Source organism: Cynoglossus semilaevis, chromosome 19 (genome assembly GCF_000523025.1).
Source record: "Cynoglossus semilaevis isolate Cse_v1.0 chromosome 19, Cse_v1.0, whole genome shotgun sequence".
In the NCBI taxonomy this organism is placed as follows: domain Eukaryota; kingdom Metazoa; phylum Chordata; class Actinopteri; order Pleuronectiformes; family Cynoglossidae; genus Cynoglossus; species Cynoglossus semilaevis.
The window spans coordinates 5,670,106-5,698,081 of NC_024325.1; the positions used below are offsets into that span (position 1 = coordinate 5,670,106).

The window sequence follows — 27,976 nt, forward strand, 5'->3', positions numbered from 1 at the left end:
AAACAAAATAGTGGCTCATAGTGACCTATTTTTGTCCACCTATGCCACAGATCACAATGACATGAGTGTCAAACAGACTTTTGTCCCTACGATGTCATGATATAAACCAGTACACCACAGAGGACCAGAGCTTCCTATCCGAGCTCCCAGCTGCTGTTTATCTCCTCAGTATAAAGAAAACCAACGGCAGTTAAATCCTTTCACGATGTGTCAACTGTAAATTTTGTCAGCGTGAGCGATGCTTTCGGTAGCTATGGAGACCAAGGATAATAGACGGGCCAACCCTCCCTCTCTCTCCCCCTCTTTCTCTCTCACTCGCTACTTTGCGCATGTACACCCAGTCACACTGAGCATTGCTACGACTCCAAGATGGCGAAAGCACGTCTGGCTTTCCTCCTGACTCTCCTCTCAACTCTCTGTAAGTAGAAAAAAAACATCTTTCCAACTCTCTGCTGCTGGAGCACTTTCTTCTGAAGGCATGCTGCCGTCAAATAATTTCAACTCTTGTTTGTGCTTAGTCTACATTTTATACGAATTAATACAAAATAAGAGAGACGCATTGGTTTCAAAGTGACGCTGTTTGGCTGTAACAACCGTTAAACTCCAAATTCTGTGAGACGCCGTGAAGTCAACAGGTTTGTTTTTTATTTTATTTTTAAATAAACTCACAGTGAGCAAATGTACAGAGTAGCGCCGTTTTCCTTGTTACTCTAAACTAAATGTTACTATTTTCTTTACCCTGTTTTAAAACACTTTATGTAAACAAAAACAGAACGTAAGCGCAGGTTGGTTTCCGAAGTGCGAATCACTTGGCCGCACTTCTACACTTTGCTCTTTTATGCCCTTCCTTTGGATAAGAAGAAAAGTTTCAGCTTCGAAAAGTTCTCAGAAATAAGCGTAATTCATTAAGTAAACAAGACTCTTTTTTCACTTTTCAACTTTTAAAAAAGTGTTTGTAGCGGTAGCGAAAAAGATGTTGGACCTGGTGATGCAAGATAACGGTTTATTTTCCTGCGGGTGAATAAAGCAAGCTCTCTGCGGGAGGAGCTACAGCCAGAACACTGTCCTCCTCCTGCACCTCCTCCTCCACTCCTCTGTCCTCGGTAGCTGCTGGAACCTTTCAACCCGCTCGCAGCTAAGCTGGTAAATCCAAACAGTGGTCGGAAAATCAATTCGTCTCACTGTCCACTTCCCCTACCTGGAAGGAGGATCAGGCAAACGATAGTGTATTGGCGCAGTGGTCGAACATGGTTTACACAGCACACCTGTAAGAGCCGAGCGACCACGAGCAGTGTCCTAAATGTATACAACTTTATTTCAAATATTTAATTTATTGCTATTAAAGCTAAATTACACGTTAATTCACACAATTTTAGTAGCAAACAGGACCAATAACGTTACAGAAAATGTACCAAAAAAGCCCAGCTTCATTTCTACATCATTTCTACGTCATCCTTGACATTACGATAATTTGTTCTATTTAAATATTGGTTGTTTTAAAATAAGTGATATTTTCAATTAAATAACAAAGGATAGACAAGTTATTTAGATAATGACCTAATTGCTCAGTGAGGTTTTGCAAACTTACTGAGCAGTTAAAATGTCAAGAAAATGTTGACATGCTTTTGTTGACTGATATTTAGGCTGAATATTGATTCATTTAAAACAAAAAAATATGTTTTTACCTGCCGTCTCACATATTCTTAAACAAATACTCAATCTCATGAGCTCAGAAAAAGAAAAATCATAGATAGAATAAACGGTTCATAAAAAATGATTTACGGCAGTTATATTAAAATAAACCTTAAAGGTAGGTTTCTGTGAGAAACCTTTTCCACATAAATCAGTGTGCTCTGTTTATTATTGTTATGTCACCATATTAGCTCTGCCTGAAATTTACTGCTTGTTTTTTTATCATGTACCCACGGATGCAGATTAAGGGCAGTATAAAAGGAGAGATGCAGATCAAAGGAAGTATAGACACTGACTTGCCTGTGATCTCTCATGTGTGTGAACTGGCTTATTTTCTTTGCTTTATTAGGGATAGCTGTGGAGCTTGTTTCAAATATGATGCTGTCTTCACTCATTCCTCCTGTAATACATCGAAGCTATGTGCAGATATTTTTCCAGGGTCTATATACTGTGTGTGTGTGTGTGTGTGTGTGTGTGTGTGAGTATTTCTTTCCTTCAGCAATACTTTCAAAAGTCAGTTCTCTTAATGATGTTCTCCCTCGGAGATTTTGTAGCAGCTACGGCATGGTAGCAGCACAACTGACATTTCAGGGGGGGCAGTGAACTGTTGAGGATTTAAGAATTTCTTTTGTCTCTATTGGAGGGGGCTTAGCCATGTGGTCAGAAACCTCCCTGTCTGCATCGCCCCTGTCTTTAGAAATTGGACAAATCTGGTTTGACAGAAGCAGGCCTGCAAACCTTGGTATGAATTGCTAATTGGTGCTGAAAGGCTCATATTTCTGATAGATTTTAACTGTAACTAAATTATGTGTTGTCGCTCAGAATAGCTGCACTTCTTATTTCATATTCTGATGTCCTTGTGAAGGTCACAGTTATTCTAAATTTACAGTACTTTTAGGTGCAATTATTTTAATGGGAATGGCCATACTAAAAGACCAAACTGACTTTCTTCCAGATCAAATGGAACGTTTCAACACTTTCCCTTTTTGGGAACCTGCACCTGGTCAGTTAAGTTATTCTACAGAAAGTACAAGTTTCTCAGACAACATCTGCAAGACGCTTGTGTATGCAGTGTTGATATGTAATGCTGTGTAAAATACGTAGGTTAGTACTGTCATCACTGTGTTTAAAACTATTTGTGGTATCTGTAGTTTGAATACCTCAATCCTGCCCTGTGTTTATTAAGCAAAATTATAAGATGAAAAAAAATGAGGCAGTTAACCATGGAGTTATGTTTTTTGTATTAAAAATATTTTTGATAATCTACATTTAGGATTTGTAAATGTAAATATTATTACAAAACAAAGCATTTAAAGGAACCACAAGAAACATTTTCTTAACTTGTAGACACGACCTACACAGGTCATAGTAAAAAGTGAAGATTACAGTAAATTTTTTTTATTTCATGATCCTGTGTAACATCCTAATTTGTCTGAGAATCATTCGAATACCGATCACACATAATTGGTGTTGTAGATTTTTTTCTTCCCACACAGTTGACATTTGTATGACTTTATCTTTGTTTTATTCATAGTTGTTAGCCTAATCTATTTGAAGCTATCAGTTTATCTGATTGGCTGAGATAAGGCAGGATATCTGTCCACTGTGGAGCCTGTCCCGTGCTCTTTGCTGATAAGTCAGCGCGTCACTCACAGGGCTTTGGCACGCTCATCACATGATGTGATCTAGCAAACTCTTCAAACATTTGTTTTCGTCAAGCCTAGTGTTGGCATTTTCTCATGGTTTGGCATATGTGGCACCACTATTTGAAGAGACAGTGTGGGCCAACAGATCTGCCCCCTCTGAGGTGCATGCTGTCGGATGTTTGCCTACCCGTCTGAAGCTCGTGAGCAATTGTATAAAGCACTCTCTGAATGGCATGCACAGCCCCTGTGGTCAAGTGTTGTAACAGTCTGACATTTTACTGCTTGGAAGGAAATGGCAAAGCAAAAGTGCCATGCTGCGCTGCTGGATAGACGATAGAAAGACACCCCTGTATGACAAGTATAGGTGACATTACATCTTTCTAGCCCAAAAAATGTTTGTTATTCATAAAAAAAACCCTGACAATTCTTAATCCGTCTTAAAAAGTTAACCGTATGAGTACAGGGCAACAACAGTCCCTCATGGGATAAAGTCACAGTGGCACATGGCCCTGACAGTGGAATGAGCCAAAACAGCTGAGCAGGAGTGGGCGGTGGTGTTTTGAGCAGTATCGCAGGCGTAACCAGAAATATCTGAGTGTGCACATTAGCAAATGCGGCATTCCAAATAGAAAACACATGGAGGGAGAGTCTGTCTCAACACAGTCACACTGGCTAACAATCATAACCACCTGTTTTCCTCTGAGATAAAAGGGAGTCCTGTGGATGAGCTGCCTGAGGTCAGAGCTGATGGGGGTAGTTGGGAAGAAAGAGCACAGCAGTGTTATGAGTAAAAGGCATTCAAAAACAAGCAGGGTGTGACACTACGTTTCCTAAGACAGAAAAGCCATAAACAGAGAAAGTATACAAGGCACAACAGGATCCTACAGCAGGAGTTGGGGTCAACCCGCAATTTTAATGTTCCAGACATGTGTTTGTTTTAATTGTCACTAAGACTTACATTTCTGGCAGAGTCTGAGTATGCTAGAAGAGAAATTCTACATACCGTTGTGAGAATCTAGAACCAAAGATGGTTCGTTTTTATACTGTTCGAGTTATGTATCTTTAAAAAAGACGGAATCTGTCCTAGTAGTATAATTTAACCCTTGTTTGTTTGACAAAAAGTTTATACTTCAGTGTTTAGCCGATTGTAGGGATAATTACCAGGATGCCTCCATCCCAGTTGTTTCCTGTTTGATGATATCTGTAGTAACATAGTCCTCGTACATAGAAAAACGACACGGTGGCTGTTGTGCTCCTGCGCTCACTGGATACTGACAGAGAACATCAATAGGTCAAAAGAAATCAGCATTGATCATACATTGGCATACCGTTAGCTTAGTAAGATAATTAGAGGTTTCATTAGTGATATTGGAAGCAATAAAGGACCGTGATCTGCCTCTCTGAGTGAGAAGGAAAACAGTTGAAGGCCCAACCAAATGAACACTGCAGATTCATAATTTGTTTACCAGGCTGTACGAAGAGTGGTCATTACTTCCCGTAGTCACAAGTCAGAGTCATCTGACAGCCCCAGGTGTTAGATCACAGTTCTATCACTTTGGCTTGAATTTGTATATACATGCCTAAATCTGTAGCTCTAGCATTAAATGAATTTTAGAGCTTGGATTTATTTTATTTTTTTCAACAGTATTCTATTTAAGAGCATTAAAAGCTTTTTTTATGTGACCCACATATTTCCTTAATTAATGGCTGCAGTGTTTTTGAAACAAAAGCTGCTATCACAGCTTTTTTTTACAGAGCATTATAGCACTTGAGTTCTGACTGCTCCATTATGGGTCCTGCATGTCGGCCTTTACTTTTGTCTTTATTCCTTCACTCTGACTCAACAAGCTATTGACTTTTTCTTTAAATAGACACTTACAAAAGGTAACTTATTACACTTGTTTTATTATCCATAATTAAATAAACCAATTTGATATCTCATTGTCCTTCAATAAATAGGACAATGGCAGTATGGCACATGTTATAGACATAAATCTGTATATGCCTTTGGCTGCTCATCAGAGTCAGTGTGCCTTTAGCTGACTGGACAGATAGGATTGTAATCAGACTCTCTTGCCATATGGTGCGAGAGCTATGCCTTCTTATTACTTAGTCGTAAATATTTTGAGATTGAACTGTAACTAATTGCACATTTGGCATTTAGTGATTTATGTGGGATCGATTAGTAGCTTATAGGCCAAAGGACAGGTTATACCAGAGAGAGACACCGTGGACTCTAGGAGTTAAGGGCTAGTCCTCATCACTTCTTTAGGGGTTGTAAGTGTTGTAAGAAAAATTAAGTAGTTGATTAAGAAGCATTAGGGCAATTGTTCTGTCAGAATTTTGTAAAGTACCAGGATTTCTGAGTCTTTTTTCTCTGTGAACCCCACTACAGACGTAGCACAGCATGCTCAGCAATGCATCCGAATGCATGAGTTCATGCTTGGGGTTACTAAGTGCTTCAGATATTTGTCAGGATGCCATACATAGGTGACGTGTTTGTAACATTGTGGCTGCTACTGGTTTGAGCTCCAATAGAGTTGAGCAGTACATGTGGACCGCCTGTTTTCTGTGTTGCAGAAAAGCAACAGGAGGAGAAAGCTCCGTGGATTTCACCGTGACTCAGGGGTTTGCCAGGCTTTCACATTGTGACAAGTCACTCAGAATGGCCAGTATTCAGCCCAATGAGTGATCACAGAATCATACTGAACTCAGTCCTTATGAGGATTTCAGACTTTTTCATAACCAAGTCTTTTCATTGAAGTTGTAGGGTTTAATACAAAAAAAACCTAAAATTTAGGTAAAAATAGGTTAAAACCAGATGAACTAGTCTATATTCCACATTCCATTCCTTCTGTGATTTCCTTTCTCTTCTGAGATTCTAATTATACTTAACTGTGCATTTCTCCACAGTGAAACTCTTATCATCAGAAGGTCATTTCTAAAATGACCTCTGCCATTTCCTTTTACAATGTTGCTCCACTTTTAAAATCAGATTAACATATTTGTATAATTGTCTTTATCACAGTTTAAACCTGAAATGTTACTTGATGGGATGTCTCATAAGATCACATCAGTGACATGGTTATATTAAATGACAGTTTTTGGAAATAAATTAGGCTGAGATCATTCATGTGTATTATGAGACACAAGAAAACAAATTAAAAAAACACTATTGCAAACCAAGTCTGAGTGTAATAAATGGTTTTACTGTTAACGAATAACAGCATATTTACAATGTCACAGTTAGATTATTGTAGGAGTTCTCAATGTGTGAGGCGTGTCTCCCCCTAGGAGCACCAGAGACCCTCAGGGGAGGAAATAATCATGTCTGTGTGTGCTGTCAGTTCGGTGAAAACTGTTTAAGTGTAATACTGAAAAATAAATCCGCAGTCATGAGCAACAACCGTGACTATTTTATCTCTGCAGCACAAAGTCCATTACATTCATTCCTATTTTCCCATAAACAGCAGTCAGAAAAGGAAGTAACAGTCGCACTAAGTCGCATAACATGCATTACATATTTAACATAAAGGATATTATTATTGTTGGCACACCCTTATTTTCTTTGTTGGAACACCACAGTGGGTACAGTGATAAAGATTGACTACTGCTGCAAAAAGACAGAGGAAGTATGTCATTGAACTGTCTTTGATTGTCTTGGATTAGTGTTGTAAATTTCACTTTGTTTTCATAGAAGAATTAAATCAGAAATGTTCTTAATCTTTCTACCTAAAAAATCTAATATTAATACCTGTAATGGCAATTTGTGTCTCCGTGTTTATGCCTTTAATGTGCATACACCTGTGTGTAATTGCGACAGTAACTGTTATGTGTCTAATGCCCCTGTTGGATCCAGCTGTCAGTCATATGCAGCATCTGTTTATATTTACCTTCTCAACATATTGTATTGTATATTTCTAACCTCTGGGTCTCTCTGTCTCTTCCTGACCCAGGCTGTGTTAAGCTAACATAATGACCTTATAGTTTCCTGAGTTTCTGCTTGTCTTTGCGATTGAATGCTGTATATCCATTATGGGCAGTGATGGCTTTGTTGTTAAGGATGCAAACCCCACGCACTGCTCCCCAGGCGCTAGAGCTGCCCCCTGCTCAATATGGTGATGGATAAAATGCAGAGGTCACATTTCGTTGTATAGAGTGGTGTGCTGTGTCACAATGACAAGTAATTCACTTTCAATTCATTTCATAAGTCCCTACTAACGTATCTGTTATTCATGTAATGTCTCCCTCCTCTTACCCTAACATTTCCTCGGCCTTTAGACGTCCCCTCTGTTGCCAAGAATCACTCGTGCAGAACTGGGCAACTGTAACTACATTTTTATCTCAGATCATCAACGTTTAAGATCATCAGCATCACATCTGTGGGCGGCTTCCTTTAGGGCAGTTGTTGGTGGTGCAGTTCGGAGAAGTGCACTTTTACGGTCAGACATGCTCAGATTGAACACAGTGATGACTCAGTGTGGAGGAATAATATTTATAACACTGGCTATTGATGGTACATGACTAGTCTTGTCTGCTTTTTTTAAATGTATTAATTTCAGTGTATTTTAGGTAGGCTGAGTTCTTGGTTTTCTAATTAGTGGCAGTCATAGTTTGATAGTCTTGCATCTGTTATGCAATGAAAAGATTGTTTTTATTTTACAGTTGCTCTTTGTATATAATCCATCCATCCATTTTCGTCCACTTATCTGTTGCTGTTTGTATATAATATGTTTTAATAAGGGAAGAAGGCCACAAGATATGCCAGCATATTTGAGAAAACATTGCTTCCTGTGTAATGAATATTTGCTGTGGTAAAGTTGGTGTTGGAAGGATATTCATGGCTTTACTGATCCGTGATTGCACAATAGACTTACAGCATAATTTCAATTAAGTGAACTTTTTACCCTCTTGAGGCTAGGATTGCTGTCAGTGGAAGCTGACCCATAAAAGAAGACCTACGCCAATAAAAGGGACGTCTCGATAAAAAAAGATGCTCATTATATTGGATAATACCAACAGGATATCTTCTGCATAAGCTGTTCTATTTGATGTACATTGACAAATACTGTAAAAGGTTGTTTTCCACTGATAGCTACTGCCTGCTAACATGGAGCACTGTCATCTTATATAACAACTAACCTTTCTAGAAAGGTTCATTTTGCTACAACTAGTGTTATTTATATTAATAATTACAATAAAAGCAATTTGGAACTGCTTCGTGGTGTAAGGTTAAATGTTATAGTTATTTTTTCTCATTAAGATGCTCTTATTTTTAATAGTGTCTCAATGGGAAAATAAAAATACCCTTTTTTACTAAAGTATACACATAAGGTAAACTATTACAGTTGAAATGTCTACTTTTTTAGATATTTGGGGTTTTACTTTGTCTTAATAGCAGCACAAATTGTCTGTACAGTAAGAAAAACCATTTTAAACAGAGAGAGAACATATTCCATCAGTAACAGTATGTCTGATGTAGACAGACACAGCAGGTGATTGAGGTTGCCAGGTGCTGCTATTCTTACCATAAAAGCATTTTGGAACTCAGCCATTGTTTCCCGGACAAGTACTTTTGCACAGTCACTGTGGACAACAGACCTTTACTTCCTGAGTGACTGTACACATTGCAGCTTGGGTCACGTAGCAAAATGGGTGGCATGGTATGCTCGCAGTATGGCTGTCTGATGGCTCTGTCTGGAATTTCCCACGGAAACCCATCAAGGATTCCTCCCTGAGCAGGTGATGGAAATGTGGCTTCAGCAACCGGGGGGTGGTCAGCAGCACAACCCTGAGATGGTTTTTCCTGCCCAGCTGTTCAAGTAACATTCCCTGTTCCCCAGCCTGTGCAAACTATTTAAATATAGAGTATGCCTTAAGCCACATTTGTTGTCTCAGAGTGCTGATTGTTAGTAGTTCTTTTCTTATTTAGAAATTATACTATGCAGCATCTCTATGTTTCTGTTTTTGGCATTGAGGGCATATTTTTAGTCATTTATTGTAAAGTAATTCAATTTAGCGCTTTAAAATCAAATAATAGCTCACAAGACAAACAGTGGAGAAAGTTGTATTTCAGTGTACAAATGATTATGCCCGAGTACTGCTTCCTCATCTGTGTAACGACATGGGTTAAAAACAGACAAGCGTCAACTCAGTGACCCTTCAGTCAACTCAACTAGTGTTGCCTGTCAAAGCACATTTCACCTGTGACCAGTCATCCCCAAAAAGTCAAAGACTTTTGGCAACCGCACATTCTGTACTCCTTACCTACACGTTAGCTTTAGCATCCCGCAGCTTTATTCAACTAGCATGCATAGGTCGCACAGGCTGATCGCAAGCAACATAGCTTGTGTTTTCTGTTTAAATCAGTGATGTCTGTACAGTCTGAATTACAGAAGTTAAATACAGGTCACTAAAAATGGTATGTGGTTTGTTTTTGGAAAAAAAAATTATAGCTACCTATCTGTTGACAAAAATGTTGTAAACACATTTGATGTGAAAATGAGGTTATGTAACAGGTTAGAGATATTTAAGCACTTTTTCATCATAATAATCACATGTCATCTACACCTTAAGGCTTCTGCACTAAAGTAAAAATAAAGCCAAAAGGAAGAGTAGGCTGAGTAGGAAGTGTCAACATTGGAGATGCTGGGATTTGTCCAGGGCCTGCTGTTTCCAATTTTATATAATCTTCAAATTTGAGCTGAGCATTACTGGGAGGCCTTATTATGAAGACTTTATAAGCATCCTCCTGTTATCTTTAACAATACTTGTCTGAGTGCTACAAATGAGCAGCAAAGACAGTTTGCAATGTGAGTACATTATTTACACCCTGTGGATGTGTGTTTAGTGCATTGCTAAATAAATCTGTGGGTAGATGTGCTAATGAATTCTACTAATACCACCGGACTGTCAGCCTTTGTGGGTTGAGGTAGGAACATAATGATAAAAGGTAAAAATAATGATCAGCAGAGTTGTGTGTGAAGCGACCCTTCCCCAATGGCTGCATCACATTTCACAGCCTTTCATTTTTACTTTTTACAGCTTGCAGCGTTCCTGCCTGGAGCACACAGGAAGCAGGGCGGCCTAAATCTTTTGGACCTACTAAGTCAACATGTTGTAGTGCAGTTTTATTGTTCACTTGTCAGTTAAGTCTAAGCTCATTACAAAGAGCTACACAGACTGCCCATAGACCCAACAATAAGCACTTAATTCTGCTGGCACAGTTTTAGTGCCTAGGAACAGTATCATTCAAGCATATGTTGGCTAATCAAAAATCAATGTAAATTTTTAATTTAAACCTTGGAGCAGTGTCAAAGCCCAATTTCGGATATACATGAGTGACACCAAAGTATTTCAACATTTGCAGATTGATTGTTTTGTGAGTTATTGGGAGATGTACTAAATACTTGAATTGGAAAAGACAGTATTTTATATTTAGCAAGGTGTAAATATTTTGTGTAATAATGTTTAGGTGTTTGTAATAGCAGGACCGTGCAACAGAATGTTGTCATGGATTTGTCAATGGGTATTATTATATGATGACTTGATTTAGCACTTTCAGTGAGGATAAAGTTTTGTACATTTTAGTAGCGATGTTCTATAATAATAATAATATTAGAATAAGAATAAATGAAGAATATAAATCAGTCTGCCAATTTTTGAAAAAGGCATATGTGGAAATTGTATTCCTAATTAGGATTAAGAAAGGGGTCAGGCAGTCTGGACTAGAATGTGAAGCATTTGCAATGTGCCTCTGATGCCATCTGTGCAGAGTGTGGTGTAGAGCTAATTCTGGCTCTGACTGTGGCGTGATTTAACACTGATTTCTTTGGTAACAGCTCCAATTCATCTTAAGATTTGACTCTCAATCAAGCCACACAAAAAACACTTGCAGTTAATGTATCCGCCAACCCCTACAACTCTAAAGTCTCTGTGAAAACGACGTCACATCACTGCCCTATTCATTTAGACGTCGAACATGTGTGCCATGTCAGATTGTTCACATAACAGGGATGCTGCGCCAAGGGAGGCCAAGCTCACCCTGTTGGCCTTTTGCTTCGATCTGTTTTGACAAGGCCTTCTCAGTGTCCCCTTCTAGAGGCCGACCTGTGTAATCAAAAATGAGCAGGCAATTATTTCATCATGAAAAGTGCGGCAAAAGTTTCCCTGGATGCCTGTTAAGGGCAAGGAGAGCTGTGAGTCCTTATCTTAGAGGGATCCTCATTAGCAGACTGCAGGGGCTGTGGCTGAAACTGACAGCCATTATAAATAGTACCTGTGCATTTTAATGCTAACTTCTTCTCATTTTAATAAAGGAGAAGCTCATTGCAGATCTGCTGTTATTGCTAATAACATTAACAGCCCTGGCCTTAATACACTAGAAACAGACAAAGACTAAAAAGAGCACATGTGACCAGAAATATGTTAATTTGTTCTTAGGCTGGGCGATATGGACTAAAAGTCATATCGTAATATTTTTTAGTTGATTGATGATACTTGATATATATCAATATTTTTTTCTGTGACATAATTTGAGTTTCCCCTAAAGCATTATAGCATATTACATTTTTTTCCAGAGGTAAACCATTTAAAAAACAACAAACTCTCAATTATAAGTTTAAGCCAATTGCCAAATATTACACAGGCTCTTTTATTTACAGAGGTCACACTGCATAATATTGAATTTAAAAAAAGTCTATTATATGAAATAAAATAAAATAAATCTCCTGCATTACAAAAATACATAGATGATCCAAAAGACGTGTTTCAGTGCCTTAATTGTCAGTTTCTCACTTTTAAAATTGTGAATTTACAGATACCCAACAGATAAAATATTAAAATGTACTAATTTGAACTATTGTGAAAATAAAATGTTGATTTAAGACTTGGCAAACAGATTGCAGTAGTGAATTGCTGTCCATTTCAAATACCACTCTGTGGTATGTCATGATATCTGTTACTCTACCATGCCTAGATTTTCAGTCGACAGATTTACGGCTGCATTTAAATGTTGACTGTTTGTGCTTATGAAAGTGAGCACAAATTTGTGTGATCACAATAGCCACAGACCATTGTTCTGTTTAATTAAGCATTCATTCACTCCTACTTCCAGAATCTGTGTCACGAAACAAAGGTCTCTATTGGCATGCATGGCTGCTGGGATGTGAAGAGGCAGTGTGAAAGCAAACAACAGCACTATTTTTGTACAGAAGCCAGGGTCAAAATATCTGACGGTCAAGATACTTCACATGACTTCAGGAATGTGGATTATTGATAACCACTGTTCCTTTTGATAATCTATTGTATTGTGCACATACAAACTTCTTATAGTTGAAGAGTAACTTTCATAGCATCAGGGAAATGTGGCATTTGTTGTTCTTCCGCTGCCTTTATAAAATATGGCTGCTGGCACTGTAATGTTTTGTCCTGTCTTGTCTACACATGGGACAGTAAGAAACGAAATTTCGATTCCTTTGTATGTCTAGTATATGTGAAGAAATTGACAATAAAGCTGACTTTAACTTTTTGACTGAAATACAGAAATTTGACCATTGAGAGATAAGAGAGATAAAATGAAGATTAAGAGAAGAACATATATTTTTGGGATACTATTAAAAGTGAGTGAGATCAGTAGACTCTAACACTTAGACAAAGTGACAGGTTCCCAGGCATTCACTATCAGCTCCTTCTATTGCCCTTAACTTCATCATTTCCTAACTGTGTCTTTTACCCAGCTTGGATCAGAGGGCTCACCAGTAGTAAATCATATTGGTTGCACAGGCCTTATCAGGCTCACAGATAACGAACGGCCTATGGCAGCTGTATATGTAAATGATGAATAAATGAATATACAAGAAGTCCTTGGAGGTAAAACTGTACCTTAGTTAAAGACACCTGCAAGAGAGGATGTATTTGAACTTTAATGCATTTCATCTTTTTTTAATGCATGTCCAGTAGTTGAATTGTATTTTAACATCAATAGCACTGTTCGAATGGCATTACCATTTCTCTTAATTTGATACATATGTAGTCACCGTGATCAATAAAGTTCCTTTTAAATTTCAATTGATTTTGCATTGAAGGAGAGTGCTTATACTTTTTTGTATTCTATATATACACATTTAGCAGCTTCATGAGAAGAGAGAAGTTATGAATAAACGTGAATCCACTATTAGAAAATAAGTCTAAGTCTACCTAAATAACCAATGGGTGGAAGAAGCAAGAAACAGCTGTTTGCAGCCAGCTCGGTTGATGCTGGTAAGCAAATTTCATTTCTGTTGGTCACAACCAGGGAAGCAGTTTCTCCTCTGTTTCAAGTCTTCAAGTCGCAAGTTAAAGCTAACAGCTGCTGGGTGTAGCCTTATATTTAGCCTTCAGATACAGCATGTGAGCAGTATCAATCTTGCCATCTAACCCTCTACCCTAAAGGGAATAATACGTTTTTCTAAAATACTTAACATTTCCTGTTGTATGGTTGTTTCAGACGTTTAATGATGTGTTAAACAAAACAAAGAACACAAACAAGCCCAATTCCCACTTCTACAGAAAATGGATCAAACTGTGACCCAAATACCAACGTGCTGTGTATAGCAAACTATGAATTCAGTCGTGCACTCTAGTCCAGATCATCATGTGATAGGTTTATTATAGCCACATATTTTACATGCATTTGAAGGTTGCTGCTACTTCACTGACATGCCGTTCTAAGGCTAGTCATTTACAGTACCATACGTAATATTGAAAAATTGTTCGTCCTCTTCTGGAACCAAATTTCTTGGAAAGTTGGTTCAAATGTTGGGTAAAGATTTTACCAAACTACCAAATGTCTGTTTGCTACAGACAAAAATACCATCTAGAATATAGTTGATAATGACGATAAAGCCAGCATCTCTGTGGGGTGCATTAGTAGCCATGGCATGCATAAACATAAAGATACCATTGATGTGGAATATTTTTTCGGAACTTGGGGAGCGAGGGGTGACATCTTGTCCCATCTTTTTTAGCAGGTCAATGCCAGGTCTCATTTTGGACAAATTACAAAAGTGCTGCTTTGTAGACGTGAATGTGTGCACACATAACACATAATGAGCACAAAGAAGTTCTAAACCATTGTGTTTTAGTCGACTCAATCTAATTTAATTTCTAGTTAACAAAATATTTTTATAAAATCCAACTAAAATTGTAACATGTTTTTAACAATTGTTACAACAGATTCAAAAGTTGTTGTTTTTTTTTCACGTTGACAAAAAACGTTAAGTCAAGTTATATGAATTGCACTCAGACAAAGACATATATATGTAAAAAGGTAACAGTATGTTTCAAAAGGGTGAGCACAGTTAAATAGACAGTTTGGGTTTGGGGAGAGTCCAAAACTGTTGGATGACCACAGCTGTAACAATACGGCCCCGGGGGTCATTCCTTCTCACTGCCAGCTCAGCCCTAAAACCTCTCGTTGTCATCATGTCAAGATGTTACTATTTTCAATGTGGAAGTCTTCTAAGGTCTGTGTAGGCACTTTCTCCCACAGCTAACCAAACAGGTGGGTCCCTGCGTAGCTGTGGTCACCAGTGGGGGTGGGGTGGGGCACAGACCGAGAATCCAGTTACTATGGAAATACCTTCAATATTGCTATGGGAACTGGAGCAGTGGAGCATACTCTGTCTAGGATCTAGCTGTAATCGTCTCTCAGAAAGAAGATTATGGTAATGTGTGATTCTTTAACAAAATAACTGTCAGGTTTTTGTACCACAGCTGACATCACACAGACTTTTATCAAAAAAGTAAAAAAAAAAAAAATCTGATTAATGTAAACTATTCCATAACTTATTCAGCTACTCCATTACCAAACTACATAAGAATTGATTCAGGTATTGGTGTTTTGTTTTATTTTATTTACTTTTACTCTTACTATTACTCACTGAAAAGCAGCAGGTTTAGACAACACCTTAGTAGTTCTGTCTTTCAGTAAGAAAAAAAAAAATACAGCCCACACGCAGAGAATGGATGTACAAGTATAACACTGCAGGGGACCTGGCAACCCCTTAACACTGGTTTAAGTGATCACTCAGCTCTTTTTTGAGTTGTCCAGGTTGAGTTATAGGAGCCGATAAAGCTTTAATAGCTTTAAATGTTTCATTAAGCTGGGATCATTTAAATTGCTGTGGCTGTCATTTTTTCGCTTACATCTTGCCTGTTACCTTCAGCAGTACCCCCACCCACCCAATGTGTGATCCTCTGTTGTTCTTTCTTGATTGTTTTCTGTACAAAAACCAAAGAAATTCAGTGTGCTATCAAGAACAAAAACATACTCATGCTACAGATCTATCTATCGAAATTAGTAAGTGATAGTTGTAGTAACAAATTAAGTAATCAGTGCAGCTCTAATTCAGATAGCAGAACAGAATACATTGCTGTGGGTGCCACCAACCAACTTCTTCTATACTGAGGTTCACTGGAAAAATGTGTAAGAAACTAAACAGCGGTTAACAGAGGTGTCAGAGACAGTCATCATGTATGTGTTTTTGGTGTGCATTCCGTTAGTATACCACAATTGTTTAACTATATGTACTCTGCTGTATCTCCCACGTACTGTAGACCTTTGAAGAAAGCTGTGTGTTTGGACTACATTTTCACATATCTAAGTGGTACTGGGTGTACTGTTGAAATCTGACTACCTACTAAAATGTATTACTGGTAGTAAATGTCAGCCAAACAAATGATGTAATAAACATTGTCAAGTCTTTGACCCACCTCTGGATCTTGCCACAGATGAGCTGTTCAGTGATTATGAGTCTTCCACTAACAGGAATTAGATTTGCATTGCTAATTAGCGGTTTGTTTGCTTGGTGCAGTCTTGATGACTTTGATGTGACGATGAGTGTAGTTTTCAATTACTTTATAAAATTAACCTTTTCACTTAGTGCAGGCAAGAAAGAGTGGCTCAGGGAAATGTGTGTATCAACTTGTGAGGTAATTATACTGTAATGATCCAGTGCCCATTCTAGTCTCCCACAGCATTTACATTCTTTGTTTCTCCAGCACAGCTCTTGGAACATGTTTTCACTCCTCACCAGCCCCATCATTGCTTGTTCGCCTCTGTTCAAATTGGAAACATGTTGCTGAATACGTATGAGAGGGAATCTAGAACATGTTATTCATGTAACATTAGCTGCATACAGTGAATATGTTCCGTGTTCTCATATTCATGTCACTTGCTCAACACGTGTGTTTGGATCCACATGCACATTCTGCTTTCCATGTGGAAAGGTGTTTAAGCTGCTGCTTTTTTAAGTCCTTGATGGAGCTCAGAAAATGTGACACTTGAATCCAATAAACTTGAGTCATTTGTCAGTTTTCAACCTAAGAGGCCTTCAGGGAGCGACAATTTACCCTTTCATAAAGTATGACGCAATGGAAATTAAACAGGATAATGACACATCTACTTTGACAGCTTGTTTACTGTAAGAAATCCGGTTGTGTTTTTGAGTTTCAGCACAAGTTAACTAGCAGTCAGCTCTGTGAAAAGTTTTCAAACAGCAACTGGTTTATATTGAGGGAAACTAAGGTATATGTACTTTGATGTCTGAGCCTCCAAAGGGGCGTGGGAATATTCTCCACAGGCACAAAGCGAAGATGCTCCTTGGGGAATATCATTGGCTGCTTAATTGAACCTTTCTATTTATGATACCAGCCTCACCTCTCTGGATTTACTGAGCAGCAGCTCAGGAAACAAGTGCAGCCTCCCAGGGGGAACAACAGAGGAAGGCGGGATTCATTACACAGTGCAGGCATGAAGAAATACCCAACTCGTCTCTGCCTATTGTATTATTCAGTGATGTAAAACCTGTGGGTTTATAAGGGCATTACACTAAGATTACAAAGAAATCCCTGCTCCCTTCATGAGGGCAGCAAGGAAGATTAAAAAAACATTGATGCAGATTAACAGACTGTCAGATCTCACACAGCTGTGTCCAACCAACTGAAGAGTAACTTGTGTACGCAGGTCACTGAGCAGCACCTGAACAGCTTCACACAGTAAACCTCTCATTTACAAAAGAGTGTTCTTCTAACTTATATATTTTATTTTGACTCATTGCATTTATATACGTATGCACATTTCTCTTTACGTTGCTTCCTAATGTGAAATGGTAGTAAACATATCTATGGACATAAAGATCATATATTTACCTGAGGGCTGGTGATTTGATCTCAAGATGAAGAAGGTCATTGAAGACAAGATTGCCCTTAACGACAACTCTTGTGTAAGTGACGTGACAGACGGAGCACCACCTGAAAGACGCTGCATAAATAAAGGATAAAAGGCAAACCTGTTGTGTTAAACAATTTAAAGAGACGCTGCATAAATAAAGGATAAAAGCCAAACCTGTTGTGTTAAACAATTTAAATATAAAAAAAAGTGCATTGACCTGCAGTGTAGGACAGGTTCACGTGTCTTTTAGTATTTCAAATGATTTATTTCTTAATTTTCTTCTTCCATCAGTAATTACCTACACATTCTGTTACTGTTTTGACTTTGTCTGGCTGAAGTAGCTCCACAGTAGTAGTAAGAGATATGAGAGAGGGATGCTGGAGATGCTGGTTTCATACCTTATTCTATTTGTGGATGTTTACATTTGGTGTATTTACAAAGGCTCATTTCAGAACCATTTTAATTACTGTGCATGGCCATAGAACCAAGATCAGGACCAGGAAGGTCAGAAAACTTAGGCAAGGTCAGAAATAAAAAAAAAAACCTTCTCTGAAACAAATACAGAATCCAATGTTTTTACTCAGACTTACTAACAATAAAGTATTGTTGTGTAGATATCAGACTAAGATCGTGTATGTTTTAAAAGGAGAGGGGAAATGACACTACATAAGTGGGTGTAGGTTTATTTAGGAAACTAGAGGAGAGTGGGAAGCACCACCTACCATTTATAACGCATAGTCAGCACTGCCAGACCTTTCAACAGCTCAATTACTTTCCCGGAAACTGCAGCTGTTAATGTTGTTTTCCTTTTGGATGATTCCGTTTACTTGTACGTGTAGCATTCCAACACAGAGATACAAATCATAAACTGTTGAAAATAATTGCTTTTAGCATATTTAAAAAATTGAAAAAAACGTTTGCCTTAAAGGCATTTTAATGTATGTCAGTACGTTGTTTAAAGGTATAGTGAAAAGTGGCATCTTTAGTTATACCCTCTATTTTACTATAATGGCCAAGAGAAAGAGAACTCCAACAATTTATGTTTTCTGCCACAAATTTATTAGGCTAGATAACAGAAGTACTGTAGTATTGTATGTAACAAACTGTTTCGATGAACTATTCTATGTATGTAAAAATGTAAAAATACATTTTACAACTTTTATGAAATATAGATAGACTTCTATGTGCAATAGTCTGAGTTGGGGGGTTTATGTGTTTTTCCTGGACAGCTGTTTCCATGATAGACCTCTCAAGCTTTTTATCTCAACGTCAAGCTCACTTAGTCACCTAATCTGCTCTAATACCCACTGAATTAGGAATAAGCACTAAGATGGATGGATAGCCTCCATTACTTTTGTGAAAATGTTAGATTTGCTATAAATTTCCCGAAAAGACATATCACTTAATTAATGACTAGAAATAATATATTGTCAACTTTAGATTCTATTTAAGAGCAACATATTTTGATATTTTGGACTCTTGGCATACTTGGCCTAGTTAGATTTGGTATTACGTTACACAGTGAATGCAGAGCGTCGGAAACTTAAACCCACGAGTAAGCACTGGCATGCCACGCATCTCTGAGCTTTTGTCCGAAAAAGTAAAAATAGCATAACTGCACATGTATGAATTAATATAACAGACAGGATTGCACATGGAAGCAGCCATCCTCTTATCTCTCTGTGTACGCAGATGAATCAGTCACTTTCCATTTGAAAATGACTGACATCCATACACACATTTAGCTACAGTGTCACAGATGAAGCCTCGTCATTTCATTATGTCAGAACTCCACGCCTCTGTGTAACATACACATGACAGGGTGTGACTGGTTGAGATTTTTGACATTTTCCCGTTATCTTTGAGAGACGAGAAGTGTGAATGCTGTTCATTACTTTTTAGCAGGTTATCAGTGGAGATTACAGTTTTAATGTTGAAAAACTTCTGTTGTCTAAGAGTTGAAATTAAATCTCATCGGCAGTTTATTATTCTCTCTTATTTTTATGCAGTTACACACTTTTTTAGTTGTATTTTTTAAGACTCTTGTAAATGTCTTCTGTATTTAGGGAGTTAAAAATGGAGTTGGAATACCTTGCTGTGTTTAGTTCACTAGTTCGGAATTATTCATTATGAAAATCTCATATTCCGTCTCAGTCAATGCGTAAAATATACTTTGTGACAGACAAGCCTGGAAAGTTACTGTTACCTTTTTAAATATACATGAGTGATTATGTTGTGTTTTTGTTAGCTACAAAGTAGTAACTACAACTTTGCATTTATTTGAAATAATAGATGAATTCTTGTTCAACAGATTTACTATTTTATGCCTCTGAAAGATAAATATCAATAATCCCAATATGGTGTTCAAGGTCACGTAGTGGTTTTTAGCACCAAACTTTTCGTTAAGCTTCCTGGGGGAAGATCTCTTGTTGTCAACTGTAATTGCAGTACAGTCTTTACAGTATTATTACTGTCAGCCGTGGCTAAAAACAAGCTCTTGTCTTGTAGCAGTCTCCAGGAAGACTTTGGGTTAATCAGCTTACCCCGTGACCCCAGACACTGCTGTGGGTCCAGAAGACACATGGTGGATGTCAGCTTATCCTGTTTATTTGAATTAGAGGCCCTGCTTTACTTATTAGTTGAGGAGTACACCTAACTAAACAAAGTGTACGTGAATCCTGAAGAGCTGTTTAATTCATCATTATATTAATGAATTAAGTGAAATAAAGTGAAACTAAGTGAATGGTCCGTCAGTAAAGGTTCATGTAAAAGTGACTATGTGTGGGTTTTAGGTGAAGCAGAGACTGTCGGCATGCAGCCACACTGCTGTAGTTCAGTCCATGTGTGATTTGTTCCATCAGTTTCACATGGGCGACAGCTAGGGCTTGAGTGATTGAGAGAGGTGGGGGTTCTACTACTGCTAAGATGGGCTGAAAAGGGCACATGCCTCGCTGCGCAATTATGTACTGTGCATGGAAACGGCACCCCCACCATCATCACATGCACATATACAATGGTTGAACAAACACATATTAAAGATGGACACAGGAAAAACAAAGCTGTGGTCAGTGAATCACACGTCTCTGAATTGTGTTTGTGTAATGAAAAACGAGGGAACAGTTACAGGGTGAATACTAATACAACTCAATTTACAGGAAAGTTAGTGCATACAACAATGTGAATAAAACTAAAATGTATTGTTAATGTACTTATTTAGTCAAAAGAACAGACACAAAATAAAGGTGAGGAATGCTTAAAGAGGGAATATGTTTAATTACATGTTTTTACAGTGTCCTTCATCCAGAGTAACCAAGGCTGAACCCCATTACCTAAAAACAGATTTTAGTTTTCATTGTGGGTCATTGTTGTGCATTAGGTTTAAAGTCATGACAGAATCATGACAATATTGTGCTGCAGGTCATGTGTAATGGCTTCTTGTTTTGTTTTTCAGGCTACTTCAGTGTGTTAGCGGTGGTGCTGAGGACGGACAATGACTCACCATGGACAAATGAGTTTGACAGTAGGAGCTCTCACTGAATAAACTTTAAACCTTTTTTTTTTTTTAATATAGAGTTGAAATAACATTCATCTTTTCCCTGTCCTGCAGAAATTGAGTTATCGTGTTTGATTGAGTCAATTTCTACAAGCAATCCTAGAATTGAATGGAAGAAGATTACAAGCGGTGGACCAAGTTATGTGTATTTTGACAAGAAGATTTCAGGTAATGTATGAGATTACAGTACATGGCATTTAATTGAAAATGTTGGTCCTTTTTAGAAATCTTAAAGTAAAATCTTTAAATTATTTATTTATTTGTACTCAGTATGTACACATTAAAATGATAATGATAATAAAATGATGAGTAAATAAATATAGAATAGACAAGAGCTCGGCTTTGTTCGGTACTGTGTTGAAGACAGCCATTACAATTATAATTATAAGTTACAATTATAAGTTAAGAAATAAAAATACAACAAGCTCATTTATATTTGTAAAACCAAAAATATGACATATAACATTGTCTATCAGTGAAAGGGGTAAAATAACAGTTTAGTATTTTATTTTGTTACCTTACTGTAAATGTGACCTAATGAATCTAATATTGAAATATTAATGTTGAAATGAAGAGTAGAAACAAAAAATGATAAAGCAAAAAAAAAAAATGTAAGAACCTCATTTATAGGCCTTAAATGTAATGTTAAAATTAATTTAGAGTGGAGAGAAAAAAAATAAGTATCATGAGCTCTGATTACTGTAACCTCCTGGAGAGACAGTTACGATCAATTTACAATTTGTACAATTTGGTAAGTTTGATGTGGTGTTAAATTTTAGTGTAAGCTTTCAGAGAATATCATAATATATTTTAAAGCACATTAGCACATGGTGCTTCATCCTAGAAGAGGAACCATCAGGCAGTGTGTCCTGATGGTTTTTATATTAATGTTGTTGCAGAATTGACTTTTCTCACTGCACTAATTTGTGAATTCATCTGATACCACTGCAGTATTAACTCCTGTGCCCATAATATTGACTGAGCTTCCCTGATGCACTGGCTGATGTTTGTTTTCCCAAAATACCAGCATTGAGTCAGTTGGTCTCTCTTTTTAGTTTTACTTTTATATCTTTGTCTCTATGAAGTTGGAGCAGTACAAAGGGAAAGTACACAGCCACACTTTCTGTCTCACATGAACGCTTGTAAAATGCTTGCGAAGCATTTCGAATGTATGGGCTGTTGTAAATCTTAGCGGCATCACAAAGGCTACGTAGTGTATTTTGCAAGGTAAATGCTTTCTGACATGGTTTTCCATTTGTCTCTCCTGACAGGTGACCTAGAGAACAGAGCGCTCTTCAGAGAACCAGCCACGTTACTTATAACCAATGCCACAAGATCGGACACAGCAAAATATCGCTGTGAGGTGACCGCAGCTGACGACCAGAAGTCATTTGACGAGATTGTGATCGACCTTGTTGTAAGAGGTACTTAAACGTCATCAATAAGTGGTTGTCAGTCAATCGTCATAGATGAATGTGTGCGGACGTGTTTTATGCCAGGGTCACATGTAGAGCGAACCATATAAGACAAATGTATTAAAATATCATCAGAGTTCAAGCAGAAAACAGTCTATTATTGTGCCTTGACACGTTCGATGTTGTAAGATGAGACGGTGCTGCAGGTTGCACCAGCCCGCTGGCATACACATGAGGATGCGTTATGACCGGACCTGCCCAGCTGCAAAGGCGTGTTCTGGGCTATAAGAGGAAACCTCTGAAACTGCATCTGCTCTGAAATGCACGTCTAAAGAAAGCTAGCGCGTGTTTTGGTGGGGTTTTTTGGCACAGGCCTAAAATCACATGCCCGTCTGGTCATGTCAATGCGGTCAGTCCAGTGAACCATGAGAGGTCGGCGTGACATTGTGTTAAGTCAATCAAAGGGGCCAGCAGCATTAGAAAACAATGCCGTCGGTTGTTTTATCTCTGCGTGCCCGCCACCATTTTTATCCCAGCTGTAAAGCTCCACATCAGAACTCAGTGGCGTGACTGTGATCATCTGCTTTCTGTCGCTGCAGTGAAGCCGGTGGTGCCGAAATGCAGTGTCCCAAAATCTGTACCTTTCGGGAAGCCAGCTGAGCTCAGCTGTGTGGAGGATGAGGGTTTCCCCAAGTCACAGTACCAGTGGTTCAAGAATAAAGAAGAAATTCCTGATGATCCCAAGACCAGCCTCAAGTTCTTCAACTCTTCATACATTCTCAACGCAGAAAAAGGAACCCTGGTTAGTACGTGTACACATTTTTGCAGACATGCCTGAGTGGCAAGGGTGGGGTAGCCGGTATGGTGGCCTGACGCCCAGGGGTGGGGGTGGATATTTTGGGGAGACAGTTGATGGTGCGAAAAGGCCTCAGGCACACTCTGCTGCCCTCGTTTGCACATTCCTCCATTCTTGCTTATGTTCCAGTGCATGCTTTATTCTACTGTCATAACTGGTGATGGCCTCTTAGATGTAACACATCACAGAAAACGACCGTGATTTTTTATGGGAATCTGTATTAGCAGACACAACTGTAAAATAATAAGGATGCTTCTCAAATTATCTGGGATGTTATTTAGTTATTGCAGATGACTCCATTATCCCTTGCCCCTCCCAAAAATGTTCTTCAACATGAGTGGAGTGAACTTTTCATCATTAATTTCCATATGTATAAACTATAAGACTTTTTCAGTCAGAAAACATTATCAACTTCTGAAGTTTTGGTTTTGATTTATTGAGCTGAAAAATTAATAAACAAATGTTTTAGTTATTATTTTTATCTGAAGTGTTATTACATGGTAAAATAGGCAGGGTACTAACAGGAGAGTTTAAAAAATTAAAGTAATAACGCAGCATGTCTCAATGTAATTCCACAGGAAGCCAAAGAAGGAAATGACCCACAGTTTAATGTAGTTTTTAAATGGCTAATGTAACACAGCACCATTACCTCCTCTGGTATGTTCCCTTAAAGAATGACAGCAGTACCACTGGCTCTCTTTACTGTTGAACCACATAAGCTGCGCTGCACAGACTGTTTCTGTCCTCGACCACTTTCTGCTCACCTGTTCACTCCTATATTAGAGAGAAATGATCTGTCCAATTTAGCTTTATTTGTGTGTCATAGTAGTTTACACTTTATTACACTTTATCTCATTTATCATGAATAACACATGAGTTGTAAAAAATGTATGAAATATCAATATGAAAAATTATATTTAGAAATATGTATATATACAGTATATATAGATTTATATATAAATACATATATGTGTATATATATATAAATATATATCAATGATCACACATATATAAATATGTTCACAGTGTTACATATGAAATAGAAACAAAATTAATGTAATAAATAATTTATACATAAAAGTATGTATAAATTATATTATAACTAATAGTGAAAACAAAAATTAATAATTCAATTTTTTTGCATGTTGGAAATAGTTGTTTATACACATGTTTTTCATTTGCAGAAATTCACTGCAGTCAGGAAAGAAGACGCCGGAGAGTATTTCTGTCGGGCCAAGAACGATGCAGGATACGCTGAGTGTTTACCACAGACGATGGAAGTGTGTAAGTGTGTCACTGATTCAGTGTTGGGAGACTGTACTCCAGCTATGCCTACAAGCAGCAGGACTAGCAGATGTCAGCGTTTGATGTGTGAATTTTAACCTCTCCTCCACAGATGATGTTGATATGTTGGGGATCATAGTGGGAGTGCTGGTGGTGGTCGTAGTACTCCTGTGCATAACAGTGGGCATCTGCTGTGCCTACAAGAAAGGCTACTTCTCCAGTCAAAAACAGACAGGAAATAAGTAAGACACCCAGACATTATCTAATAAAAAAAAAGACACAGTCAAATGTAAACCTGCCCAGCCTCAGTCTGTCAACCACAAAACCATAAATTCTAAAATGTAAGTAAATGAATGTGCTCTGTGTCCATTAGTTACAAAGTTCCAGCCAAAGGAGATGGAGTGGACTACGTCAGGACAGAAGATGAGGTTTGTAGACAGCCATTAACAAGGTCAATGTGTCATTGGTACTGATGGAGAACATCACAAGACATTTATGATACTGTACAAAAGTCAATCCAGGTCATCGTGTCAAGTCTGGTCCGTCTGCAGTAATAGCTCTGTGTATCCATCAATTTATGTATCGTTACTCTAATACAGGGTTGATTATATTTGCACAGCATGTACTCATGTGTGGAAGCTACAACTTCATCTCAGATCCCCGTCTCTTGTCTTACCGGCCTCACTGAAAACAGGAGATTAAATAACTCCACAGTTAACAAACTGAGTAAAACAATTGTCAAATAAATGGTGGGGGACTGTAGGCTGATTTCAAGCGGACCCTCTAATGCATTAACTACAGATGGTAACAGCTCTAAATTTTGCACACACAACAAACGAGCCATCAGTGGATTCTACTTCAATTCTCACTCTTGTATCAACAGTTAGGAATGTCCTAGAAAAGCTGTCATAAAATGCAGAATGTGAACAGAAAAAAGGAGCAGCAAGTCACTTGATTAATGTTGCTCCTGTGTGTCTGCTCTCTCTCCGCAGGGTGATTTCCGACACAAGTCGTCGTTTGTGATCTGAGTAGAGAGACGATGAAGGGGGGCATTGTGCTGAGCGAGAGACATGACATGTGGCAGCGCTTTCCTCGCCGTCTGACCACGGAGCTGCCACAGTCCTGACTTTTTAGCTCTCAACATGACTCAAATCCAACAACTCAAGTTTGCCAAAGGTGACAAGATTTCACAGAACAACATGTAAAGCTGTTACACATGTACGGACTGCGGTGAATGTGTCAGGTCTCATCACCAACAGCCCAGTTATTCTACTAAATTATGGAGCTTTCACTTTACAGTTACTGCATGGTTTTCACGCCAACGAAAACGTGGAGGCGTCTCTCTTTCTCACTCTTCCTCTCTCTGTCTCTCTCTCTCTCTTCCTCTCTATCATGATGCATTTCTACTGTAAACTTTTAGCTTCAAACCATTTGTCGTTTGTATAACATTTCTTTTGTACTGTTGAAATTTGTCAGACTATTTTTGATGGAAAATATTTTAAAATGCCTATAGATAAAGGTTTACTTTTTTAAATATTTGTAAAATACTAACATGTGTTTTTTATTATTATTATTATTTGATTGTGGATTTTGAGAAAAAAAAAACATTGTAACACCTTAACCACTGCAACGAGCATTTACACATTTGCAGTCACATCAGTTGAAGACAAATGAAAAGACAAAAAAAAATGAAGTACAGTAGTCGTATTTGCATATCGAGATGTGGTTCTTGATCAGCAGTCTTACATATTTAATGTCTCGGCTGAGAACTTCCAGTGTGTTAGGCCACAGACTTCCATGTTGGTGTTGTAGATAGTCTTAGTGGGAGGTTTTGATGAGTGCCAGTCAAATGCTGTGAAACACTGTCCACAGTCAGTGCTGCGTTTTCTTCAGTTTAAGTGTCCTTCTATGCTTGCTGTTAATCCTGTATTTATTGAACCACAGTTACTGTCCTCTAGAGAATGCTCGGTATTAGACTACAATACCATTATTATGAGGCGATGGTTATCGTAATTATTATAATAGACAGAGTTTGTAAGTTAACCTTCCAGATCCAAAAAAAACTACAAATCTAATGATGAAATCAAATGTTTTTTTAATTTGATTTTAATAACAGGTGAAATAATGTGATATGGAACATGTCACTTTTACTGATGCTGTAACAAGTTGCTACATTACACATTACAACTGATATGTTCCCTCTGCCATCCTCACTGTTATTCCCAAAGGCAGAAATGGTTTGAACACTGCTGGTTCAGTTTCAGTATAAAAACAGAAACTTTTCAACAGAATCAACCCCAATGACTTTTAATGCTTTGTCACTGATGTCACCTTCTCATGTCATCAGTATAACAGCTCTGCTAAATACCTTGCTTGGATACAGAGCTTTTTTTTAGTTTGGATATTGATTCACCATGACATTTTAACCAGGATTATTTTCGAAGGTGCACTCAAGGTGTTAGATTTAAATTATATTTTCTAATTAGTTTCCATGAGCAGTGATGGTAAATACCACAAATACATGACTGTACATGTGAATTTGCTCAACGGGCCCATTTATTTGGTACATCAGGAGAGGTTCGTGTCAGATCAGTGCTTTTACGTTGGCCAACAGTTGTTGTATTACTGTATTTGATGACCACTGAAGGCTACTGTGTTTTCTACTATACGCATGGACAGTATTAGTGGATAATAGTCAGCCACAACATGAAATTTCACCACTCGATGTTGCTAAATCCTATACACTGTACATTCAAGTTATCACAATTAATGGTGCCAAAAACAGCAGAAGACACCGTTTGACTGATCATCTCTGACCTGAGCGTTTGCTGGTATCAGCAAACCTTTTTTTTGACTAACATTTTACTACTTGATTAGAGTAGACTTGGTTACATGTCTGATCATTGGTAAAGAGTACATGTTGTAGATAAAATGAAAAATAAATTTAGCTTCCACTGAGGTTCCTTCACCTTTTCTCAATCGTCAGCAAAGCTGGAGACAGAAGTGAAGAGACACATCAGCGGAGAACCGTACAGCAGGTGTCTGGAGGGTTAACGGTTGTGTTGATTGTATATAGATATTTTTTTCTCACTCAAGATAATGTAAAGTGGTGAAAATGTTAAAAAAAAAATCCTATTTGAGGCGATATGAAACTCTTTCCATTTGTAACGCTGAGAAAAAGTTGCATTTTATCATACAGAGCTGTGTTTTGTCATCTAAGGTGAAGGTGGAGGAGGTGAAAATGAAACTACTGTATTTTTCAAAACCATGTGTGGTCCTATTTGAACACTGTTCCCTGCAGTTAGCTAAAGGCTGCCT

At 37.9% G+C, this 27,976-nt stretch overlaps 1 protein-coding gene across 1 annotated transcript; it reads left to right on the forward strand.

Annotated features, from left to right (window-relative positions):
- Positions 1–27,976, forward strand: jam3b (junctional adhesion molecule 3b). The gene is made up of 9 exons (XM_008332485.3): positions 1–418; positions 21,002–21,070; positions 21,158–21,271; positions 22,375–22,527; positions 23,118–23,320; positions 24,559–24,658; positions 24,771–24,900; positions 25,032–25,086; positions 25,651–27,976. Exons 1-9 carry the CDS (start codon positions 370–372, stop codon positions 25,684–25,686), a joined length of 909 nt encoding a protein of 302 aa, XP_008330707.1. The 5' UTR covers positions 1–369; the 3' UTR covers positions 25,687–27,976.